Raw genomic sequence first — 27885 nt, 5'->3', positions numbered from 1 at the left:
GTGACATAATAGGCATTGGTGATTTTTATACCCTACACCACCACTGTGATCTTTACCAAATTTTGCATGAGATGTTTCGTGTGACGTCTTAATACGTGTGCAAAATTTCATCTAAATCGGTTCAGATTTAGATATAGCTCCCATATATAACTTTCACCCGATTTGAGCTTTTAAGGCTGTAGAAGGCACAATTTTGCTCCGATCTTTACCAAAAGTGCTTTTTGTGAAGTCCCAATATGTGTGCAAAATTTCATCAGAATCGGATGAGATTTATATACAGCTCCCATATATATCTTTCGTCCGATATGGGCTTGTAAGGCTGTAAAAGGTACAATTTTGGTCCGATCTTTACCAAAATTAACACGTAGTGCCTTTTTGACGTCCTAGTACGTGTGCAAAATTTCATCAGAATCGGATGAGATCCGATATGCCCTTTTAAAGCTGTAGTAACCACAATTTTGGTCCCATACTTACAAAATTTTGCAGTAGATGTTTTATTTGATTTCGCACTACATGCAACAAATTTGAAAAAATCGAATCAGATTTACATGAAACTCCCATATATATCTTTTATGCGTTTCGTCTTTTAAGGCTGTAGTAGCTACAATTTTCGTACCATTGTAAGATGGGTACCCAACGCAAAATGCAGGACCTGCAAGTCTTTATATAAGGCCCTATAAATGGTGCTGGACCCATTCTTTACCCATTCCATGCTTCTTTTTATTTTATATAGCGCGATATTGGGAGGCAAGGCATGCCAAGAGCATGCCTGTTTGATAATATATTTAGCAAGGCCTTAACGAAGCTGATCTGAAAAAGGAGTAGCACATATATTTTCAAAAAATACCTTCCACAATGCTGCAAAACACAGGCAGTAATAACTACTATTAAAATAATGCCTTGGGGAATTTGTCTAAAGGAAGGCTAATCCCATTCAAAATGCAATAAGTACGGAAGACCTAAACATAGTGGAATTGTTATAGGCCTTACAGAATGTTCCTAAAAAAGAAAAACAATAGGTAGGCATACGTGCAAAAAATTAAACCACTCACAAGTTTTTTTTTTAAACTTACTTTGAGCACATATAAAAAAATTGAAATAAACAAGTAAAAGCGTGCTAAGTTCGGCCGGGCCGAATCTTATATACCCTCCACCATGGATCGCATTTGTCAAGTTCTTTTCCCGGCATCTCTTCTTAGGCAAAAAAGGATATAAGAAAAGAGTTACTCTGCTATTAAAACGATATCAAGATATGGTCCGGTTCGGACCACAATTAAATTATATGTTGGAGGCCTGTGTAAAATTTCAGCCAATTCGTTTAAGAATTGCGCCCATTGGGGCTCACGAAGTAAAATAGAGAGAACGATTTATATGGGATCTGTATCGGGCTATAGACCGATTCAGACCATAATAAACACGTTTGTTGATGGTCATGAGAGGATCCATCGTACAAAATTTCAGGCATATCGGATAATAATTGCGACCTCTAGGGGTCAAGAAGTCAAGATCCCAGATCGGTTTATATGGCAGCTATATCAGGTTATGAACCGATTTGAACCTTATTTGACCCAGTTGTTGAAAGTAAAAATAAAATACGTCATGCAAAATTTCAGCCAAATCGGATAGGAATTGCGGCCTCTAGAAGCTCAAGAAATCAAATCCCCAGATCTGTTTATATGACAGCTATATCAGTTTATGAACCGATTTGAACAATACTTGGCACAGTTGTTGGATATCATAACGAAATACTTCGTGCAAAAATTCATTCAAATCGGATAAGAATTGTGCCCTCTAGAGGGTCAAGAAGTCAAGACCCAAGATCGGTTTATATGGTAGCTATATCAGGTTATAGACCGATTTGAACCATACTTGGCACAGTTGTTGGGTATCATAACAAAACACGTCGTGCGAAATTCCATTCCAATCGGATAAGAATTGCGCACTCTAGAGGCTCAAGAAGTCAAGACCCAAGATCGGTTTATATGGTAGCTATATCAGGTTATGAACCGATTTGAACCATACTTGGCACTGTTGTTGGATATAATAAGAAAACACGTCGTGCAAAATTTCATTCCAATCGGATAAGAATTGCGCACTCTAGAGGCTCAAGAAGTCAAGACCCAAGATCGGTTTATATGGCAGCTATATCAGGTTATGGACCGATTTGAACCATACTTGGCACAGTTGTTGGGTATCATAACAAAACACGTCGTGCGAAATTCCATTCCAATCGGATAAGAATTGCGCACTCTAGAGGCTCAAGAAGTCAAGACCCAAGATTGGTTTATATGGTAGCTATATCAGGTTATGAACCGATTTGAACCATACTTGGCACTGTTGTTGGATATAATAACAAAACACGTTGTGCAAAATTTCATTCTGATTGGATAAGAATTGCGCACGCTAGAGGCTCAAGAAATCAAGACCCAAGATCGGTTTATATGGCAGCTATATCAGGTTATGGACCGATTTGAACCATACTTGTCACAGTTGTTGGATATCATAGCAAAACACGTCATGCAAAATTTCGTTCCAATCGGATAAGAATTGCGCACTCTACAGGCTCAAGAAGTCAAGACCCAAGATCGGTTTATATGGCAGCTATATCAAAACATGGACCGATATGGCCCATTTACAATACCAACCGACCTACACTAATAAGAAGTATTTGTGCAAAATTTCAAGCGGCTAGCTTTACTCCTTCGGAAGTTAGCGTGCTTTCGACAGACAGACGGACGGACGGACGGACGGACGGACGGACAGACGGACGGACATGGCTAGATCGACATAAAATGTCACGACGATCAAGAATATATATACTTTATGGGGTCTCAGACGAACATTTCGAGTAGTTACAAACAGAATGACGAAATTAGTATACCCCCCATCTTATGGTGGAGGGTATAAAAATTAACGAAATGTTAGATTTGTTTTGTATGTCGATTAGAACGTTTTCCATTTCTAAAAAATACAAAATAATTTTTATTGAACAAAAAAAAAACTTGCGATGCAAAAATACATTTGAATAGACTTACGATTTAATTTAAGCAGGGTTGATTCAGTGGTCTATAATCGTATTTATACCCTACACCACTGCTGTGGTACAAGGTATTATAAATTAGTGAAATTGTTTGTAACACCCAGAAGGAAGAGAGCTAGACCCACTGAAAGTATACCGATCGACTCAGAATCACTTCCTGATTCGATTTAGCTATGCCCCTCTGTCTGTCCGTCCGTCCGTCTCTCTGTCCATATTAATTTATATACAAAGTACAGTTAGAGCTCTCCTATATATGTTTGTCCGATTAAAACTAATACTGTAATAGTATCGTCATTTGTGAACCGATTATCACGAAATTTGACACAAGGGTCTCTTATGAGTCGCGACATTACTGGTGAATTTGTTAGAAATCGGTTCACATACAGATATAGCTCCCATATATATCTATCGCGCGACTTTCACGTCTAAAGCCTTTGCAATCGCATTTATCAACCGATCTTCGCAAACCTTTGCTTTGCCGCTTTTCTCTACGACTAACACATAATGTGCAGATTTTGATTGATTTGGGTTTAGTTCTCATATATATATTCATCCGATTGGGACTAATATTGCAATAACGTGGCTATTTGTTGACCGATTTAAAAAGGATCCCTTAAAAACTCCCGACATTTCTATTGAATTTCATAGAAATTGGTTCATATTCAGATAAAGTCCCCATATTTATGTATTAGACGATTTTCACTTTAAGAGACTTTGTCTACGTATTTCTTAACAGAGTTTCCCAAAATTTTGATCAAGTATTTTCTATTATTTTAATTATTATTAAATATTTATTTTTATTCCGATTTTGCTTAAAATCTGTTAAAATTTATAATTAGTCCCCAAATTTATTTTTGTCCTATTTGTCTTTTTCTATTATTTTAACTATGTATGCCGATTCTGCTTATAATCTGTTAAGATTTATATGTATGTAGTTCTGATATTTATTTTCGTCCGATTTTTATTTGCTATCATTTGGTCATTTGGTAACCGATCCACAAAAAAATTGTCACTAAGGTTTCTTTTATGTCTCTTCTGATTACTGAAAAATTGCATAGAAATCTGTTCCGTTGACAAAAAGTTTGCCCCACTAGCCGAACGTAGAATGGCGTTCTAAAAGCCTCGATCTTCTGCGCTCCTTCTATTATCTCTGACACCATGTTTCGTGGTATCTCTTACCACGTGATCCTACTATCGGGCTCTTCGCCGTCCCGGTTTGCTTGTACCATCGTGATCGAATTCAAAAGACTTCTTTGCTGCAGATTCTTCATTCATTCTGACAACATATATTTGTATTTTGATACGCTAACTATGCTAACGTCGTCATGCAGCTCATACAGTTCGTGGTTCATATGACGCCGATAATCTCCATCAAAGTAAACTGGTCCATAAATTTTACAAAGAATCTTTCTCTCAAACACTCCAAGTACTGTCTCGTCTGCTTTCACAAGTACCCATGCCTCGGAACTATATAACAACATATGTGTGATCTAAGATATAGCTCCTATATATATGTATCTCCCGATTATCACTTTTAAGGTCTTTGCTCGCGCATTTATTAACCGATCTTCTCAATATTTTAGACTACCATCTTTTTACAACTCCCACAATATGTCCGGATTCTGGTCGAAATTCTACATTTCATATATAAGCAAATTTTAAGTTCGACGACTTAACCAGCATACCAAGACCCTGCACAAAACCATTCATTGGTGCTGAACTCGTGAACACTGAACCCACATGATGTTGTATTTAAGGACTAGTGAAGAGCGAGACTATGAAGATAGAGTAAAACGAATAAGTTGCTGTTGAGTAGATAATCTTAAACAAGTAAAAGCGTGCTAAGTTCGGCCGGGCCGAATCTTATATACCCTCCACCATGGATCGCATTTTTCTAGTTCTTTTCCCGGCATCTCTTCTTAGGCAAAAAAGGATATAAGAAAAGAGTTGCTCTGCTATTAAAACGATATCAAGATATGGTCCGGTTCGGACCACAATTAAATTATATGTTGGAGACCTGTGTAAAATTTCAGCCAATTCGTATAAGAATTGCGCCCATTGGGGCTCACGAAGTAAAATAGAGAGAACAATTTATATGGGATCTGTATCGGGCTATAGACCAATTCAGACCATAATAAACACGTTTGTTGATGGTCATGAGAGGATCCGTCGGACAAAATTTCAGGCATATCCGATAATAATTGCGACCTCTAGGGGTCAAGAAGTCAAGATCCCAGATCGGTTTATATGGCAGCTATATCAGGTTATGAACCGATTTTAACCTTATTTGACACAGTTGTTGAAAGTAAAAATAAAATACGTCATGCAAAATTTCAGCCAAATCGGATAGGAATTGCGCCCTCTAAAACCTCAAGAAGTCAAATCCCCAGATCTGTTTATATGACAGCTATATCAGGTTATGGACCGATTTCAACCATACTTGGCACAGTTATTGAATATCATAACGAAATACTTCGTGCAAAAATTCATTCAAATCGGATAAGAATTGCGCACTCTAGAGGCTCAAGAAGTCAAGACCCAAGATCGGTTTATATGGCAGCTATATCAGGTTATGGACCGATTTAAACCATACTTGGCACAGTTGTTGGGTATCATAACAAAACACGTCGTGCGAAATTCCATTCCATTCGAATAAGAATTGCGCCCTCTAGAGGCTCAAGAAATCAAGACCCAAGATCGGTTTATATGGCAGCTATATCAAAACATGGACCGATATGGCCCATTTACAATACCATCCGACCTACACTTACAGGAAGTATTTGTGCAAAATTTCAAGCGGCTAGCTTTACTCCTTCGGAAGTTTGCGTGCTTTCGACAGACAGAAGGACGGACGGACAGACGGACGGACAGACGGACGGACATGGCTAGATCGACATAAAATGTCACGACGATCAAGAATATATATACTTTATGGGGTCTCAGACGAATATTTCGAGTAGTTACAAACAGAATGACGAAATTAGTATACCCCCCCTCTTATGGTGGAGGGTATAAAAACAACCACCATTCAGTGCTTGGGATTATTGGTATCTCGGATTCATCACCGTTGCAGTGAGATATGAGAAATTACTCGCTGTATATGAAAGCGTCCCGCTGTCATTTACAAAATATGAACTGATCACACAAATCGTTAGAAAACTGTTTATTTTCTCATATAAAAAACCAAGGCGTGTGTGTGTGTGTGATTACCCATGCTTTTGCCAAATCAACAACATTGCCTTAGTACGAATTTCGTACTACGTACTACGTCAGCAGACGACAAGAAAAATAGTACTTTATCTGAAGCAATAAGTACTCGAACACATGCATTGTACAACGTGCACTTATTGAAATCCAAATCAATCTTTCTTTTTGCTGAAGGGCTCATTTTATGCATTCACTCATCTCGTTACTTGATGTCTTGTTTATCAGTTTTACTCAGTTCTCAATTGTCTCATACAATGTAGTATTTTTGAACGAAGAGTTCAGCTCTGGAAATACTCTATGATTGGTAGCGTGTCTTGACAGCAGAAATTAATGGTCTTGCGCAGGCATTTGCTGCATACCCAATGTTTTTGATCTGAGATTAACTTATAAGCGCCAAATCGGTTGAAAAATACCTATAAATAATAAAAAAGCTGACGTACAAGTTTTTTTTTCTGTACGGATTGGCTTACGCAGTAAAAACAAATTAAAAATGGAGGAGAATGCAAACTAGCGGTGATTGGAGAAAAGTGCCAACGTTGTGATTTTTCAATATTTCTCTTCTAACATGCCTTATTTTTAACTACTTAAAATAAATAAATTAGAATGAAACCACATTCCTTACTCTATTAAAGAAGTCAAGAGCAACTTATTTGTAAATATTTATGATCTTTTTTTAAAGACATTCCCGAATATTGCCTTTGGAAAGCAAAGGCAACAAGTGATAACAGACCTTCTTCTGAAGGCCTAAAAAATATCATAAATATTTACAAATACGTTACTCTTGACTTCTTTAATAGAATAAGGATTATGGTTTGATTATAAAAGGAACACATTGCATTAAACATGCCTGAATACGTGAAGGCCTCTCAAATTTTGCGGCTGGGTAGTTCGATGACATACAGACAGACATAGATACATCGAAAGTTCGCCAGCAAAGTTTATTCGAAACTTTTGTTATTATACTGTAGGATAGGTGGTATATTCATTTAGTCATTCCGTTTGCAACACATCGAAATATCAATTTCCGAACCTACAAAAAATATATATTTCTAAGACGATTTAACGATGTCCGTGTGTCTGTCCGTCCGTCTGTTGTTATCACTTTACAGCCTTCAAAAATGTAGATATTGAGCTGAAATTTGGCACAGATACGTCTTTTTGATGCACCCTGGTTAAGTTCTTGAAGGGGTCAATTAGGACCATATTTGGATATGGCTGCTATATAGACCGATTTTCCGATAAATGGTCTAATGACCATAATACATCATTTCTCATCCGATTTTGCTGAAATTTAAAACAGTGAGTTATTTTAAGTCTCCCGACATCTCACGTAAATATGGTTCAGATCGGACTATACTTAGATATAGCTGTCATATAGACCGATCTCCTGATAACGGTTCTGAAGGCCATAAAAGCTTTAATTATTACCCGATTTCGCTGAAATTCAAAATCCGACCCAAATATGGTAAAGATCGGACTATATTTAGATATAGCTACCATATAGACCGATCTGCCGACAAAGGGTCTGAAGCCCATAAAAATTTTATTTTTTAACCGATTTCGCTAAAATTTGAAACAGTGAGCAGGTGAAGACCTCCCAACATCCAACTTAAATATGGTTCTGATCGGACTATATTTAGATATAGCTGCCATATAAACCGATCTGCCGATAAGGGGACTGAAGCCCATAAAAGCTTTATTTATTACCCAATTTCGCTGAAATTTTAAACAGTGAGTTTTTCTGAGCTTTACGTTGTCCGACCTTGATATGGTTCAGATCGGTTTGAAATTGGATATATCTGTCAAAAGGAGCAATAATTTGTTCTACAAAATTGAATAGTGATATATATATTAGACCACTCAATCCGTGCTAAATTTGGGTGCATAAGTTATCCAATTTTCACCCGATTGTGACAAAAGGGAATTTACATATATACCCGAGGTGGTGGTGGGTATTCAAATTCGGCCCGGCCGGAACTTAATGCATTTTTACTTGTTTTTAGAATTAAATGACGAAAAATAAGCGATGTTAAAAATATGTTTTATACAAAAGCGGAAACACATTTCCAGAGAGCATCCTTTCTTAAGGACGATATGCAGAGAGTGCGCTTAATAAAGGCAAATCTGCTATGTTATACCCACCACCATAGAATGGGGGTATACTAATCTAGTCATTCGTTTTGTAACACCTCGAAATATTGACCTAGGACCCCATAAAGTATATATATTCTTGATCGTCTCGACATTCTAAGTCGAACTAGCCACGTCCGTCCGTCTGTCGAAATCACGATAGCGGTCGAACGTGTGAAGCTAACTGCTTGAAAAATTGCACAGAAACTTAGTATTAAAGTAGGTCGTTGGGGTTTGCAAATGGGCCATATCGGTTCAGATTTGGATATATAAAGTTTTTTACCCGACAATACATCCGTATTGTATAGGTTAGCATGTCCGCCTATTACGCTGAACGCCTGGGATTGGATCCTGGCAAGAACATCAAAAACAAGTAAAAGCTTGCTAAGTTCGGCCGGGCCGAATCTTATATACCCTCCACCATGGATCGCATTTGCCGAGTTCTGGTGAAGGGTATATAAGATTCGGACCGGCCGAACTTAGCACGCTCTTATTTATTATTAACAACTGTGTTTGAAATGAAGATATCCGCTTCATATTGATGTAGTCCCCAATGACCTACATCAATATGCAATATGCGTCAATATTGCAAATAAGCCATGTCGGTTCTGATTTGGATATAGCTCCCATATAAACCGATATCCCGATTAGTCCTCTACGGCCCCTAGAAGCTTCATTTCGTGATTATTTGGTAAAAATTTACTACTAAAATACACATATGTCTTCAACTATGTTGAATTGTGGAAAATTATTGCCGAATCCATTGTGGCGGTTTCCCAAGACTCAGCCCAGCCGAACTTAGCACATTTTTATTTGTTTTTTATATGTCTCTTCTTGTTTCTAACATTTCGCTAACACAGAACGATAAAACAAAAATTATTGTACTGAAATAACCATCTCAATAGTTACTGGCCGTCTGACTGACATACTGACATGCCAGTCCACGCGCTCGTGTTTCAATAATTGAATAAACCACGTACGGAGTTAAAAAAAATATTTGCATTAACGGAAACATCTGTTTAAACGTCTTTGTATGGTTATTGATTTTATTGCTATTTTTTCAGCATCTGTTGCCAAAAGGACTATGGAAGCATGCAAACAAAATAAAAAAAGTAAAATAAATTCTCCGACAACACGTTGGGCTGTGGGCCATGACAATGCCAATTGCATAAATGCTTATTTATTAACCTAAATGTAAATGTATAAGAAGAACATATTTTGATTGGGCCAAGTATACTGAATAGGAAATTGAAATTCAAAATAAAATACCAAAGACTGGAAATAGAACAGCACGTTGGTGAAAATAAACAATAATGAGGTACTTATGCGTCAACCACAAACTTGCCATGAGAATTAAAATGAAAACAAGTCAAGATTTATCACCTAATGTTGATTTTTAAACACTTTTGTTGTGAAAATAAGCATACGAAATTAGAAGACATCGGCAATTTAAGCTAAGCCATTTTCGATGCCTCTAGATTCATATTCTACTCCCAATTACCTTTCGTTTAAGTCCCATATTGCCACAATCGGTTTGCATGTCCGTTTGGGGGGTTTGGGGACGGGACGCACAGTGTTGCCTTTTCATGCTTTTGCTGGGAAAAATAGTTTAGTAATAGTAGAAAACATAGAGCTCTAAAATTTGGTACAGAGGTATATTTGAGTGAAAAATTGCAAATTTGCCCAGGAATATTTCATTATGGAACAGGAGCAAAGTGTATTTATGTGTAGTTTAGAAAAAAGTGAAGTGTGGTCCAAATCAATCTGTAACCTTATATGGCTCCCATTTAAACCGATCTCCCGATTTAACTTCTTGTGCCTCCAGAGGGCGCATTTGTTATCCGATTTGGCTGAAATTGTACATAATGACTTCAACTATGGCAAGTCATGGCTGAATCACTAAATGGGCACACAACCACTGTTGAAAAGAGCAAACTGTGTTTGTGCGAGTATAATCAACCCGGTAGTTAAGGCCACTAGTTCCAAACCTGTTTATTTCCTAGTTCCAAAGTAATCAGGGCTAGTTCCACTTTAGTATACATTCATTGTAAACAACTTGTGAATTTAACAAGGGTTTGTCATTGGAGTAACAAGTTGTCCCTGGAATTAGTACTTCTGCTAATTCCAACAAACTAGTTCCGTTATTGATTTCTTTTGACATTTTTCAATGTTTGAAAAAATATTTTTTTTTATTTTTCTGCTTACTCTCGGTTTTTTCTCTCCCATTCCTCTACTTGAACAATTTTGTAAGTTTTGTTAGTGGCCGACGAGGATATTTGAACTCATAATTTTATGTTTGGTAGGCTTCCACTCATTCACTAGCCTACCGACATCACTTCGATAATAATGGAATAACGCAATAAGCATTACTGGACAGCAATAAGTTTCTCAATTAAATTAAATTAAAAACAAGTAAAAGCGTGCTAAGTTCGGCCGGGCCGAATCTTATATACCCTCCACCATGGATCGCATTTGTCGAGTTCTTTTCCCGGCATCTCTTCTTAGGCTAAAAAGGATATAAGAAAAGAGTTGCTCTGCTATTAAAACGATATCAAGATATGGTCCGGTTCGGACCACAATTAAATTATATGTTGGAGACCTGTGCAAAATTTCAGCCAATTCGTATAAGAATTGCGCCCATTGGGGCTCACGAAGTAAAATAGAGAGAACGATTTATATGGGATCTGTATCGGGCTATAGACCAATTCAGAACATAATAAACACGTTAGTTGATGGTCATGAGAGGATCCGTCGTACAAAATTTCAGGCATATCGGATAATAATTGCGACCTCTAGGGGTCAAGAAGTCAAAATCCCAGATCGGTTTATATGGCAGCTTTATCAGGTTATGAACCGATTTGAACCTTATTTGATACAGTTGTTGAAAATAAAAATAAAATACGTCATGCAAAATTTCAGCCAAATCGGATAGGAATTGCGGCCTCTAGAAGCTCAAGAAGTCAAATCCCCAGATCTGTTTATATGACAGCTATATCAGGTTATAGACCGATTTCAACTTTACTTGGCACAGTTGTTGGATATCATGACGAAATACTTTGTGCAAAAACTCATTCAAATCGGATAAGGATTGTGCCCTCTAGAGTCTCAAGAAGTCAAGACCCAAGATCGGTTTATATGGCAGCTATATCAGGTTATCGGCCAATTTGAACCATACTTGGCACAGTTGTTGGATATAATAACAAAACACGTCGTGCGAAATTCCATTCCAATCGGATAAGAATTGCGCACTCTAGAGGCTCAAGAAGTCAAGACCCAAGATCGGTTTATATGGTAGCTATATCAGGTTATGAACCGATTTGAACAATACTTGGCACTGTTGTTGGATATAATAAGAAAACACGTCGTGCAAAATTTCATTTCAATCGGATAAGAATTGCGCACTCTAGAGGCTCAAGAAGTCAAGACCCAAGATCGGTTTATATGGCAGCTATATCAGGTTATGGACCGATTTGAACCATACTTGGCACAGTTGTTGGATATCATACCAAAACACGTCGTGCAAAATTTCATTCTGATCGGATAAGAATTGCGCACGCTAGAGGCTCAAGAAGTCAAGACCCAAGATCGGTTTATATGGCAGCTATATCAGGTTATGAACCGATTTCAACCATACTTGGCACAGTTGTTGGATATCATAACAAAACACGTCGTGCAAAATTTCATTCTGATCGGATAAGAATTGCGCACGCTAGAGGCTCAAGAAATCAAGACCCAAGATCGGTTTATATGGCAGCTATATCAGGTTATGGACCGATTTCAACCATACTTGGCACAGTTGTTGGATATCATAAGAAAACACGTTGTGCAAAATTTTATTCAAATCGGATAAGAATTGCGCACTCTAAAGGCTCAAGAAGTCAAGACCCTAGATCGGTTTATATGGCAGCTATATCAAAACATGGACCGATATGGCCCATTTACAATACCAACCGACCTACACTAATAAGAAGTATTTGTGCAAAATTTCAAGCGCCTAGCTTTACTCCTTCGGAAGTTAGCGTGCTTTCGACAGACAGACGGACGGACGGACGGACATGGCTAGATCGACATAAAATGTCGCGACGATCAAGAATATATATACTTTATGGGGTCTCAGACGAATATTTCGAGTAGTTACAAACAGAATGACGAAATTAGTATACCCCCCATCTTATGGTGGAGGGTATAACAAGTAAACGCGTGCTACGTTCGACCGGGTCAAATCTCATATACCCTCCACCATGGATAAAAATTGTCGAGTTCTTTTCCCGGTATCTCTGTTGTGCTGTTTCAGGCTATAGACCGATGCTGTTTCAGGCTACATACCAATTTAGACCATATTTGACACGTATGTTGAAGGTCACGGGAGAAACCGTTGTACAAAATTTCAGCCAAATCGGATAATAATTGCGCCCTCTAGAGGCTCACGAAGTCAAGACCTCTGATCAGTTTATATGACAGCTATATCAGGTTGTGGACCGATTTGAACCATACTTAGTGCAGTTGTTGGCAGTCATAACAAAACACGGCATGCCAAATTTCAGCTAAATCGGCTAAGAATTACGTCATCTAGAGGCTCAAAAAGTAAAGTAAGGAGATCGTTTTATATAGGAGCTGTAACAGGCTATAGACCGATTCGGACCATAATTGATTCGTATGTTGACGGTTATGGGAAAAGCCGTTGTTCAAAATTTCAGCCAAATGGGATAATAATTACGTCTTCTAGAGGCTCAAGAAGTAAAGATCCGTTTTTTATGACAGCTATTTCAGGTTATGGACCGATTTGAACCATACTTAGTACAGTTGTTGGAAGTCATAACAAAACATCTCGTACGAATTTTCAGCCAAATCGGATAAGAGTTGTGCCCTCTAGTGGCTCAAGAAGTCAAGACACGAAGTTGGTTTATATGGCAGCTACATCAGGTTATGGACTGATTTCCACCATACTTATCAGAGTTGTTGGAAGTGATACCGAAACACGTCATGCCAAATTTTAGCTAAATCGGATAATAATTGCTCCCTCTAGAGGCTCAAGAAGTCAAGATCCCAGATCGCTTTATATGGCAGCTATATCAGGTTATGGACCGATTTGAAACATTCCTAACACAGTTGTTAGAAGACATAACAAAACACGTCATGCGAAATTTCAGCCAAATCGGATGGGAATTGTTCCCTGTGGAGGCTCAAGAAGTCAAGACCCTAGATCGGTTTATATGGCAGCTATATCAGGTTATATACCGATTTGAACTATTCTTATCAAAGTTGTTGAAAGTCATAGCAAACCACCTCATGCAAAATTTCAGCCAAATCGGATAATAATTGCGTCCTCTACTGGCTCAAGACGTCAAGACCCCAGATCGGTTTATATGGCACCTATATCAGGTTATGGACCGATTTCAACCGTACTGAAGACAGTTGTTGGAAGTCATAATAAACTACATCATTTCAGCCAAATCGGATATGAATTCTGCCCTCTAGCGGCTCAAGAAGTCAAGATCCCAGATCGGTTTATATTGCAGCTATATCAGGTTATGGACCGATTTTAAACGTACTCAGCAAAGTTGTTGGAAGTCATAATGAAACTCCTCATGCAAAATTTCAGCCAAATCGGATAAGAATTGTGGCCTCTAGCGGCTCAAGAAGTCAAGATCCCAGATCGGTTTATATGGCAGCTATATCAAAACGTGGACCGATGTAGCCTATTTACAATTCCAACCGACCTACACTAATAGGAAGTATTTGTGCAAAATTTCAAGTGGCTAGCTTTACTCCTTCAGAAATTTGCGTGCTTTCGATAGACAGACGGACGGACAGACAGACGGACGTTCGACTTAAAATGTCATGACGATCAAGTATATATATAATTTATGGGGTCTTAGACGTATATTTCGAGGAGTTACAAACAGAATGACGAAATTAGTATACCCCCATCCTATGGTGGAGGGTATAAAAACAATTGTTTGAAAAAGTTTGATACCGATATAGATTATGGTGCCATTTGTTTACTGGCTGGGCAACTCAAATTACTTTGAAATAGAGTCACCCGAACGAACTGACACGAAGTTGTTTACACTGTCCGTGTGCTTCTGGTTGTTTGTCCTATTCCCGCGGGTATTGGAATTAATGTGCGGATGTGTATGCTACTCCTATAACCTTTAAAAAATTGAGCCATGCTACGAATTATGGTCCCAATTGGTATATAAACTGATATAGCTCCCATATAAATCAGTCTTTCGATTTAAGTTATTAAGCCTATAAAAGGCGTTTACTTTAACGCACGACTTTACCATTAATTGTGTTTTCAGTCTCATTGATTTCCAGCATTTGGGTTCAGTTTTCGTATATTTAGGGGACTATGCACCCAGAAATAGGCACATCGTAAATTTGAGTTATTTACATAATACACCTTAGTTCATGAGTTTAACTCACGAATAACTAAAAATTCTTAAGGTGTTAGGAAATTAACTTTGTACAAATAAAGCTAATATTCTCATAAGGATCAGAGGCCGACATCCGCGAACGTATCAGTAAGGCTAGAAGTGACTTTCTTAAATTAAACAAAGTTTAGAAATGCAGTGACATCTCATATTTGTGATATAAAAGTCAGAATCTTCAACAGTAGTAGTAGTAGAACTAACACTACCCTTGTCGATGTAGAAATTCGGATGAGAATATCCTACGCCGCCGGTAATACCCTAGCCGTGCGATGATATAGCGAGAAATGTCCTAGACTTTAATCCACATGGGCAGCAAGGAGGGGAGGCCCGAGAAACACATGGGTCCATTGCACGAAAAGAGAGTTGAAATCAACCCACATATCGTGGAATCAAGCCAAGACTTTGGCCAATGATAGAAATAAATAGAGAGAGCTTGTTGATGTCCTATGTTCACACTGAACATTTTACTATTGGTCAGATATTTTTTTAATATATTCAATATACTCTAATTGTAAAAAAGGACATACTCATGTGGTATTAGTACTAATTTATTTTGAATAAGGCAGCATATCACTAAATATGGTTATATCAATATTATCGTCGACGATATCCCTACTGAAATTCATTTCAGTATGAACTATTTAAAGAAATTTGGATTTTTGTTCAATATAACTAAAATGTTTAAAATAATCATTTCTTCAGTTCACTATTACATGCCCCGAGAAGAGTACGAATTCGATATCGGCATTCAAAGCGAAATGTCCTCACTCAAAACTTCCTCAAAACAAGACTTATATACCCACCCTGGTAATATGGGGCTTAAATAAAAGGTATAGAGGAGCTAAAGAAGAATATCTATTCAATAGCCAATCAACTATACTCTAACTTTTTTTAAAGATTATATGTATTACAATTATTGGAATTGGTCAAATATATATCAACAATTGGGTACATAATATATCAACAGAATCGATAGTGTGTTCTATATTGACGAAAAAATTAAACTATCGATGGAGCAATGGGGGTTCTTTTGGGAACCACATTATTTATTTGTTCAGCGAATTTGTGATCTTCTTCAAAATACATCTCGTATGCACAGAAAAAATTTGTACATGTATTCCATGAATAGTGTTCATAAAGTTTTGTTTGTAATTTGTTTTTTGTGTCTTTCTTTGTCTTGATGCTGTCCGTTACTTAGCGGATGTGAATATTAGCAAGTTGTTGGGCTTTTTAAAGCGATATGTATGGTTCAACGGCAGAAACTTGATGGCATCTTCCTTCTTCTGTTCCTATGTTATCCCAATGGACAAAAACGTCTAAGCGAGTCTGATGACAGACTGCCACTTAAACCTAACCTACCAAATACCTGTTGTTGTTGGAATGATTTGTGCATCTTCTCAGATCTGCATGCAGTAAAAGACTAACGCTATGCAACTTGTTTGATCTGAAAGAAAAATTTCAACTTTTTTCTTTTTGTTATGCCTATCAGTTTTACACACACATTAACAACATAAGCAAAAAACCACCCCAAGTGGTCTTTCTCTGCAGGCGAAGTACAAAACCGGGTTTCTTGTTGCCAATAAGAGAGCAAAACAGAGCGCAAAATGTAGAAAAGTTGGGAAAAATAAGAAAATGATTCTGGATTTTACAAATTTTTACATATTTTCAAAAAAATACTGGCTTGCGCATCAATATAAGAACTTGTTCATGTATTTAAAGTTCGTTACATTAAAAGTATGTACAAAATAAACTATGAATGGAATTATGAGAAATTAAAAAAAAAAAACTTTTTCTGTGTAGGATGTTTACATCAAATTGTCCGATCAGACTACACGTCCGTTATGATCATTTGTGGGAACTGTTGCCGGCTCTAAGCACTTGGTTCTAAATATTTCCATCAGATAGACCTTTATGACCGTTTGGGAGTTTTTTGGGTTGGCACTATCCCAATTTCTGATATAATATCGATACTTTAGTCCCTTACACCTTTCATTTGACCCCATGTTACCAATGACCTATATATCCATTTAGGATTGTTTGGGTACTGAGCAGCACACCAGACACTTGGCGCAGATTGTCTAAGTAGTTGACGAATAATGGGAAACGGTATGGCAGACCCTGAACGAAAATTTGGGTTTATTAATACTGTTTTATTCGAGGAAACAAGCAACAGTACTACGCAAATTGGTCTAAATGAATATTTGCGGACGTTCACCTTACATCCTATTCAGTATTAAGAAATTCTATTAAAATAGGATTGTTTAGTTTTAGGTAAGGTTTAATTGACAGATAATAATTTGGAATGTTACTTAAAGTTCGCTTTATTCCTAACAGAAATCTTTTTATTTAAATTGAAAGTAGTCCTTTGGTGTTAATTTAATTTTCTAATCATCGTTTTGCTAAATTTTTTTCTCTTTCATTGTATTTTCTTCTTAGATAGTATGTCCAAGTAGTAGAATTAACTCAGATAGACGTGATCGAGCACCCAGTATTGACACAAGTGATTTGGGGCAACAGTATTTAGGTGATACGCTTGGACGTGCGGCAAGTCGAACGAGATTATCTCAGTTTCACATACCATCATCATTAGCATCGACGTCAATTCATTTACAGAACATCCATCAGACCGAAGAAATAGATAGGAAAAATGGACGCGTTGTTCACACACAGATTTCCGTGCCCCCGACAGTACCATATACATCAAGTCATTCGCAAAAAAACCCTCAAGACGACGACATCAATAAGAAAATTGATCGCATTTTTGATACAGATTTTGGGCCAGGATTGCATTTGTTTAATGTAAGTTCCTTTGCTGGCTTTCATGACATTTTGTTATAGCTTTGTTCACATTCTTTCTCATGGCTTCTAGAATACCGAACCCAAAGCGCCGACTTTGCACTCGTACGATAATGACTATACGCACTTTGACCAGCCCACCTCAGTATCGTCTACGACAGAAGCAAATTTTTTCAAAGTCCAAAGAAGTCCGACGGGAAAGTTGGACGTGGTATACAGAAAGGATTTTGTACCCTTAAAGAGTGATAACTGTAAGTAGTTTTTTATTCGTTGGCATTTTTTACATGAGAAATGGAAAAGTGAAGAAATGTTGGTGTCACCCACGATTCTGTTAAAATTTCAGCTAGTCATGACAATGGCGATGGTCAGAGAACAGGCGAATCTTCGAAGGGTCCTACAAAAGAGGTAAGTTTGTAATAATCAATCGTCGTCCTATACATATGCAAATTTTTCAATGAACACTCCATTAAGGAACAGGGGCAAACTTCTCACATATACATATGTACATACTCGTTATTGACAATTCTCGCTTAACTACTATGAAGAGGTAATCATGTTCTAATGTTAACACATATTTGCTCGTTGCACAATCAGAAGACTGGGATAATCGCAGCCAAATGTATGGTTCCGAGTTTAACAACAACAAGTAAAAAGGCATTAAGTTCACCACCTCAGGTATATATGAAAACCCCCTTTCGTCACAATCTGCACTCATGGGTCGGATAGCGAGTGGCCTAAAACTACTTACTGTTTAAAATTTCAGCGAAATCGAAAAAAAATAAAGCTTTTATTCGCTTCAGACCCTTTATCGGGATATCGGTCTGTATGGCAGCTGTATCTAAATATAGTCCGATCCGAACCATATTTGGGACGGATGTCTAAGACAACCCACTGCTTCAAATTTCAGGGAAATCGGGTAATAAATAAAGCTTTTATGGGCTCCAGACCCTTTATCCGCAGATCGGTCTATATGGCAGCTATATCGAAATATAGTCCGATCTGAAGCATATTTGGGTCCTATGTAAGAGGCGTAAAACTATTAAAAGTTTAAAATTTCACCGAAATCAGTTAATAAATAAAGCATTTATGGGCTTTAGACCCTTTATCTGGAGATCGGTCTAAATGGCAGCTATACCCAAATATAGTTCGATTTTATCCATATTTAGGTCAGATTTTAGGAGGCTTAAGATAACCCTCTGTTTCAAATTTCAGCGAAATCGGGTAATAAAAAAAGCTTTTATGTGCTTCAGATCCTTTATCGGCAGATCAGTCTATATGGCAGCTATATCGAATAAACTACTCATTGTTTCAAATTTCAGCGAAATCGGATGAAAAATTGACCATTTATAAGCATTGACCCTTATCGGAAAATCGGTCTATATAGCAGCTACATCCAAATATGGTCCGATTTAACCCGTTCAAGAATTCAAAAAGACGTATCTGTGCCAAATTTCACCTCAATAACTCAATTTTTGAAGGCTGTAGAGTGATAACAACAGACGGACGGACAGACGGACATCGTTAAATCATTTTAGAATTTTAAGACAATCCGAAATATATATACTTTGTAGGTTACGAAAGTGATATTTCGATGTGTTGTAAACGGAATGACTAAATGAATATACCCCCTATCCTACGGTGGTGGGTATAAAAAGCCAAGAGGTATATAATGTAAGGACGTTATATAAGGTCACAATAGATTGAGAAATGTAAATTTAAAAGTGGAATATTTTTATTACGGTGTGCCATCTCCTAATCTGATGAATCGATTATTCTTGAACTTTGCTATAGTCAAAACTTTTAAAATTTAAACTTGAAAATTTTATGTTTAAATAAAGGATTAATCGAATATTTCGAGTTGATTTATCATTGAGATGGTACATGAAGCGATCATTTGGCGTTTTCTTTGTATGGGAGTTAGAATTCGTTATTGAACTTCATGTGTAAAATTTCGTGTGATTAGGCTGAGAAATGTTTCCCAATCAAACGGAATATCAAATAAGCAGACCTATTTCCCATATTTACAATACGCAATTCGATTTAATTTAGCACGAAGTATTTGGGTAAAAACTCGATCATATTGATTATAATCGTTCAACACATTGCGTATTTTTATATGCGAGTTAGATCTGTAAAGAAACGGTTCCATAAATGAATAAATAAACATATTAACAAGTAAAAGCGAGTTAAGTCTTATATAACCTCCCCCATTGATTCTTTAAATGACCTTTTCGAATATATAGGAGCTATATCAAGTAATTGACCGATCTAAACTGTATTTCTCATGACTGTTAGAAGTCATACAAAACTATTACGATCAAAATTTCAGAAAAATCTGATAGTAATTGGGCAGTATAGAAGCACAAGAAGTCAAATCAGGCTATCAGTTTATATGAGAGCTATATCAAGTAAATAACCGATTTAGACCAGGTTAGTTTTAATGGCAGTCTGTAATCAGACTTACTCAGGCGTTTTCGCCCATTGTGAAGGAAATGCCTTCTAGTTCATACCATTGAACCGTCCAATTCGCTTTAAAAAGCCCAACAACTTGCGATTTATTATATTAAGATGATTAGATCATCGTTACGATAAGTTACAAGGAAAATGACGAAATTAGTATACCCTCATCCTATGGTGGAGGGTATAAAAATCAATAGTAGAAAACATACCTTTCCTAAGAGACACTCTAAAAGGGATATATATAATGTTCCTGGGCATAAAACGTAAAAACGGAGCAGTAAAACAAGTAAAAAAGCGGTATAAACCAGCTTTCGTCATAATCCGGTGAAAATTGTATAATTTATGCCCACATAGCAGCTTTATTGAGATATGGTCCGGTTTGCACCAAATTTGAGAGGTCTAATAAGTAAAAGTCATTGTTCAATTTTGCGGAAAAAAATTTTGGTCTTCTTGGAAGCCATATCCTAATATAGGCCGAACCATTTACGACACGGGTGCCGAAAAGCCTAACATAAGTCACTGTGTCAATTTTCAGTTATATCCAAATCTGGACCGATCTAAGCCAAATTGAAGGGGGATGTCGACTGGCCTAACACTACTCACTGTCCCAAATGTCAGCAAAATCGGACAATAAATGCCCCTTTTATGGGCCCAAGACTTTAAATCGAGAGATCGGTCTATATGGCAGCTATATCCAAATCTGGACCGATCTGGGCCAAATTAAAGAAAGATGTCGAAGGGCCTAACACAGCTCACTGTCCAAAATTTCAGCAAAATCGGATATTAAATGAGGTCTATATGGGGGCTATATCAAGATATAGTCCGATTAAGCCCATCTTCGAACTTAACCTGCTTATTGACCAAAAAATAACATGTGCAAAGTTTCAGCTCAATATGTCTATTTTTAAAGACTGCAGCGTGATTTCAACAGACAGACGGACGGACATGACCTATCCATGTCCTTCTTAGATTTTTACGCTGAACAAGAATATATATACTTCATAGGGTGGGAAAAGGATATTTGGATGTGTTGCAAACGGAATGACAAAATGAATATACCCCCATCCTTCGGTGGTGGGTGTAACAATTAAGGTTGGGCTAAAGTCGGGCAAAGCAGACTTTTTGATACCCTACACCACATTGGGTATGCAGTCTAAATCGCCGAAATTAAAATTTATTTTAATATGAATTAAAGAATTTCTACCAAAATACGTACACATTGTAGAATTGATACAAGAAGTCGATGTGCAAAATTTTGAGAAGATCCTTTAATAATCGGAAGATACATATGTATATATGGGATCTACATCTAAATCTCAGCCCATTTGGTATGAAATTCACCAGTTGTCTGAAGAGTGATAAAAGAACAGTTATTAAATCACCAAGATATTTTAATATTAGTCAAAATGGAAAGGGTGATTTTTTAAGAGCTAAAAAAAGTTTTTCCAAAAAAAAAAATTACATAAAATTCAGAAAAATGCATGAAATATTTATTTGAACCTATGGTACGTTCCATATAATTTAATGTTTGAAGATTATTTTGTACAAATGTTTCCAGTGACGGTCCCTTAAATGGCCATTTTCAACAATTCGACCCGTATCTTACGAATAAATGCTTCAATGTTGTATTCCAACGCGTTAGTTGAAGCGGGCTTGTCTGTATAGACATGAGCTTTAACATAGCCCCATAAAAAAAGTCTAAAGACTTTAAATCGCACGATCTAGGCGACAAATAGACCGGTCCCGAACATGAAGTAAAAAGTTCACCAAACTCGCCTCTCAATAAGTTCATTTTACACACTTAACCCCACACAGATCGAACCCCAGTGCTCACAGCTGTCCTGTGCCGGGTTGTGGCAGGTAGCACCGTCTTGTTGAAACCACATGTCATGCATCATTGCATTTTGGGCAAAAAAAGTTGGATATCATCTTAAGATGGCGCTCACCATTAACAGTTGCGTTACGAATCGCATCATCTTTAAAGAAGTGCGGTCCAATAATGGCACCAACCCATAAACCGCACCAAACTGTGACTTTTTTGGATGCATTGGTAGCTCTTGCAATGCTTCTGGCTGATCTTCACTCCAAAATCGACAATTCTGCTAATTTACAATTCTGCCCATTGAGCCAAAAAAGAGCTTCGTCCATAAAATGGAAGAAGCGCGCAATGAACTTTCTTAACAAAGCATGCATTTTGATAATAAAATTCAATAATAACTGAAGAGTTTTTACTGTGAAACAAAACACAAAACGTTTTTTTGGCAGGCCCTTAAATTTGGTCACCTTGTGGTCCGATTTCAATTACTTTTTTACTGGAAAGTGCTGAAAAATCCCTACAGTCCGCTTGAGGTCTTCAATATTTCGCCTTGTCTCGGGGATATTCGACGTTTATTTTTTTTTTTTTGTTTTGCAATTTTTATCGAGACCTGCTTCGTATTTTGCAATTTACGAAGATATTTGTAGCTCGATTTTCATTTTTATGGATGACTTGGATTTGTGACAAAAATGTTAAACTTTGCCGCAAAAAATGTCCGGATGTAATTACTCGGTTGAAAGTTATACAGTTTGGAAGTCAAAAAACGAGAGAAAAGTGTATATTTTCCATTTTTTTTGGCTAATATGAGTTTTTCATTGATTGGTCTTCATTGAAAAAATTGCTTAAATACCTTAATTTTTTTTCCTTGTTTGTGAAGCAGACATATTTTAAAAACTTTTTAAGAGAAATTTGAACAAGATATGTTAACCTAAATGCGAGCTATATGCACTTCGAAAATGTCAACTTTTTATAAAAAAAAAATTGGAAAACTTCCTTAAGTTCTTAAATCCAAAAGCCCAGTTTCCCCATTTGGGTTTACATTCTTATACCCTCCACCATAGGATGAGGGTGTACTAATTTCGTTATTCCGTTTGTAACACCTCGAAATATTCATATAAGACACCATAAGGTACATATATTCTTGATCGTCATGACATTTTAGGTCGATCTTGTTATGTCCGTCCGCCTGTCTGTCGAAAGCACGCTAACTTTCCAACTCTACTTTCTTATTACTCTAGGTGAGTTGGGATTGTAAATCGGCCAAATAGGCATATGTTTTTATAGCTGCCATATGATCCAATCTCCCAAATTGACTTCTTGGGGGCGATTTCGATTTTGCTGAAATTTTGCCCATATATGTTGGTATGTGCATGTGTAGTCTCAATCAGTCCATGACCTCATATAGCTGCCATATAAACCGATCTCTCGGTTAGACTTCTTGAGCCTCTAGAGGGAACAATTCTTATCCAATTTGGCTGAAATTTTGCATATTGCGTTTTTATATGACTCTCAATAATAGTGCCGTGTATGGTCTAAATCAGCTGAAATTTTGCATATGTCGTTTTGGTATGAGTGAATCGAGATGTTCAGAAGGTAGAATGATGTACGAAAATTATACAAAAGCATAAACATCAAACCGATGGCTTTGGTACAGGCACATCCTCCTGCAGAGATAAAGAAGGAAATCTGGTAACTGATACAGATAATGTGTTGAGGATATGGAAAGAATACTTTTCCCAGCTGCTGCTATCCGATGATTGTGGCCATGAGTGTAGCGTAGAACCAAACCTTGATGGTGGTAACCCGGCTGAAAAACAAGAAGTCAGCAGGAGCCGATGGATTGCCGGATGGACTGTTTAAGACCAGAGGCGACACGCTGATAAGGCATAAGCGTCAGCTCGTCTCCGCAATTTGGCTAGAAGAACGCATACTAGATGATTGGAAACTCAGCAAGCTATGTATCGTACACAAGAAAGGGGACAAGATGGTATGTGCCAAGTACAGAGGAATAAGTCTCTTCCCCATCGCATATAAGATATTATCGAGCGTACTGTGTGAAAGATTAAAGTCTAAAGTCAACGAAATAATTGGGTCCTATCAGTGTGGCTTTAGACCTGGTGAATCCACCATAGACAAGATATATACCCTGCGCCAAATCCTCGAAAAGACCCAAGAAGGACAAATCAACACCTACCATCTTTTCGTTGACTACAAAGCCGCACTCGACAGCCCTTAGCGATGTCTAGGTTTGGTGTCCCTTCAAAACAGATACGACTTTGCTTGACGCTTACTGGTACAAGCTCCTCAGTTAAAATACGAAAGAAATCTCCGAGCCGTTCAAAATCGTGTGATCTCTTTAATATCCTGCTGGAGAAGATTAAACGGAATGCAGGTGTGAATAGCATGGCGCACTTCTCACAAGAGAACATATGTGTCTCGCCTATGGCGACGACTTTGATATTAAGGGTCGGTCACCGGAAATAGCAATAGCAGCCTTTGAAAGTTTCGAAAGGAAACAACGAAAATGGGTTTTACAAAAATGGAGGTAAGATAAAGTGGTTGATATAAACTTTCACAAAGCCCTGTAAACCTGGTCAAATAAAGAAAATGGAAAAAAAGTTGGGAACTACAACATTGAGATAGCCATCAACTCAATCTCCTTGGTCACCGCTGTAACAGAACGGCAATTACACTATACAAGACACTGATACTACCCGGATCCCAATAGGCTCCGAAGCATGGAACTTGCGAAAGCTAACTGCCATATTAGCCGATTTCCCAATTTGACTTCTTGAGATTCGATAAAGCGCAATTCTTATCCGATTTGGGTGAAAGCTTGCACATATCGCTTTAGAATGACTTGCAACAACTACGCCAAATGTGGTCTAAATCAGACCATAACCTGATACAGCTGCCGCATAAGCACATCTCCCGATTTGAATTTTTTAACTTTTTGAGGACACAATTCTTATTTAATTGGCTGAAATTTTGCACGTAGCGTTTTATTTAGTCTTTCAATAAACCGATCTTCCGATTATACTTCTTGAGTCTCTGGAGAGCGCAATTCTTGTCTTGTTTGACTGGCATTTTGCACAACGACTTCTCCTATGGCCTTCAATATGAAATATGAAATATGGTCTCAATCGCTTCATAACCTGTTGTAGCTCCCATATAAACCTTTCTCCTGATTTTACTTCTTGAGCCCCGATGTGGCTATCTGATGGTCTCCAACATCCAAACTAAGTATGCCCCAAATCGGTCCATAACTTGACATAGCTCCAATAGCATAGCTATTCTTATACATTATCCTTTTCCTGTTTATAAAGAAATGAAAAGCAAAGAACGAATCATATATAACAACTACCATGGAACGATTTAGCAGCAATGGGTTTAAAAATGGTGTAGTTTACACCGATTTTGACAAAAAAAAAATTTTATATATATAAAATTCGACCTGGTCGAACTTAATGTATTTTGACTAGTTTGAGTACCAATCTCCTGTCTTTAGCTCATACAAGGAATTCTGAATTCACTAAAATTTGGAACAATCCGATACATTATTACATCTTACGATCAATATGCCAAATATTTTCCAAATCTCTTTTTGTGTAGCTGCCTAGAAACCCATTTCTCGAAAAAACTTGATAAACATATGAAAGGGGTATTTAATACTCGATTTCCCTCAAATTTCCCGTCCCAAATACATTCAGTCGATTCTGCTTGTTATACCCTCCACCATAGGATGATAGGATGGGGGTATATTAATTTCGTCATTCTGTTTGTAACTCCTCGAAATATTCGACTAAGACCCTATAAAGTGTATATATTCTCGTTCGTCGTGCTATTTTAAGTCGATTAAGCCATGTCCGTCCGTCCGTCTGTCTGTCGAAAGCACGCTTACTTTCGAAGAAGTAAAGCTAACCGATTGAAATTTTGCAGAAAAACTTCTTATTTGTGTAGGTTGGTAGGGATTGTAAATGGGCTATATCGGTCTATGTTTTGGTATAGCTGCCATATAGACCGATCTCGGGTCTTGATTCTTAAGCCCCTAGAGGGCACGATTTTTATCCGATTTGACGGAAATTTCGCATGAGGTGTTCCACTATGACTTCCAACAACTGTGCTGAGTATGGTTGAAATCGGTTCATAACCTAATATAGCTGCTATATAAACCGATCTCGGGTCTTGACTTCTTGAGCCACTAGAGGACACAATTTTTATCTCATTTGGCGGAAATTTTGAATGAGGTATTCCACTATGACTTCCAACAACTGTGCTGAGTATAGTTGAAATCGGTTCATAACCTGATATAGCTGTCATATAAACCGATCTGGGGTCTTGAATTCTTGGGCCACTAGAGCACGCAATTATTATCTCATTTGGCGGAAATTTTGAATGAGGTGTTCCACTATGACTTCCAACAACTGTGCTGGGTATGGTTGAAATCGGTCCATAACCTGATATAGCTGCCATATAAACCGATCTGGGATCTTGACTTCTTGAGCCTCTACAGGGAGCAATTCCTATTCCGATTTAGCTGAAATTTTGCATGAGGTGTTTTATTACAACTTTCAACAAATAGTACAAATCGGTCCATAACCTGATATAGCTGCCATATAAACCGATATGGGATCTTGATTCTTGAGCCTCTAAAAAGCGTAAGTATTATCCGATTTGGCTGAAATTTTGTACAACGACTTCTCTCATGACCATTAACATACGTGTCGAATATGGCATGTATTGGTTTATAGCCTAATACAGCTTCCCTATTAACCGATCTCTCTATTTTATTTGTTCAGTCCCTAAAGTGCACATTTCTTACTAGATTTGGCTGAAATTTTGCAGAATCACTTCTACTATGGTCTCCAATATTCAGTTCATTTATGATCCAAAATGAACTATAACTTGATTTTGTTCGAATAACATTGCTATGTTTCTTTTCTCTTATCCTTTGTTTTCCTAAGAAGAGATATCGGGAAAAGAACTCGACAAATGCGATCTATGGGGAGGGTATATAAGATTCGGCCCGGGCGAACTTAGCACGCTTTTACTTGTTTTTATCTTACACTAGCTGACCCGGGCCCGCTCCACTGCGCCTTCTTTTACTTTATATGGAACAAAAGTCTCCTTGGAATATTTATTTTGGACAATTAAAGATCTTTTAGTGATATACCATGCTAACTTGACAGTTTAACAATATAAGTGCCGTTATCTGAATCCCTCATGAACTTTATTGGTCTACGTATTTAAGTTTGGATGTAAGGTGTTCTTCATTCTTAAACTACTTCATTTCAGCCCGGTATTCTGATGATATCTGATTTAGTGGTGTTTTCGGGGGAGAGGTGGTCCCTCAGATACTTGACCCTGAAAAAATATCAGCATCGTGCACTTCTCCCAAATACCACTTATTTAAACCCCATATTATCATTGGCTTAAGAGGAGTTTACAGGATGAGGCGTCACCCAAACACATGGCCCCAAAATACGTTTTTATTATTTATTTGAACCCCATATTGTGATGGTCACTAAAAAATTGCTGTTTGTGGGGTATTTTGGGAGAGGGGTAGACCCCCAGAAAATTGGTCCCGAAAATAGGTATCAAATCTTGCTCTATCTCTCAATACCTTTCATTTAGCTTCACATGGATATTGTCGGTAAATATGCCCGATTTAGGGGTGTTTTTGGGGATTAGGGTGGTCACCCAAACACTAAGCCTGGAAGATATATCAGCAACGTGCTCTATTCTCATATATCTATATATCATTTATTTGAACCCCATATTACCATTGCCCTCAAAATTGGATATCAAATTCGTTTTCTAATCTCATTTAAACTCCTTATTGCAAAAGTCAGCAAATATGTCCGGTTTGGGGTATTGGCCCTAAAAACTATAAATATTTAATTCCACTCTTTTTAAGACCCAAATTGTCTTGGTGAGTAAATACGTCCTATTTGGGGGTTGTTATGATGGTGGGACGTCCGCTAGACATTTGGCCCCTA

The 27885-nt window shown here is 37.5% G+C and overlaps 1 protein-coding gene across 2 annotated transcripts in view; it reads left to right on the top strand.

Annotated features, from left to right (window-relative positions):
• LOC106093438 (protein spaetzle) overlaps positions 1-27885 on the top strand; it is a 108412-nt gene that overhangs the window by 66374 nt on the left and 14153 nt on the right. The window contains exons 2-5 of one of the 2 annotated variants that reach the window (XM_059362881.1): positions 17251-17358; positions 17428-17613; positions 17684-17861; positions 17954-18015. In XM_059362881.1, coding sequence (XP_059218864.1) covers positions 17251-17358; positions 17428-17613; positions 17684-17861; positions 17954-18015 — 534 coding nt within the window. Of the gene's footprint in view, positions 1-17250; positions 17614-17683; positions 17862-17953; positions 18016-27885 lie in introns of both variants that reach the window. The other variant, XM_059362879.1, reaches the window with a different exon arrangement.

The sequence above is a fragment of the Stomoxys calcitrans genome, chromosome 2 (assembly GCF_963082655.1).
Source record: "Stomoxys calcitrans chromosome 2, idStoCalc2.1, whole genome shotgun sequence".
In the NCBI taxonomy this organism is placed as follows: Eukaryota; Metazoa; Arthropoda; class Insecta; order Diptera; family Muscidae; genus Stomoxys; species Stomoxys calcitrans.
This window is presented reverse-complemented; position numbering and strand designations above follow the sequence as displayed.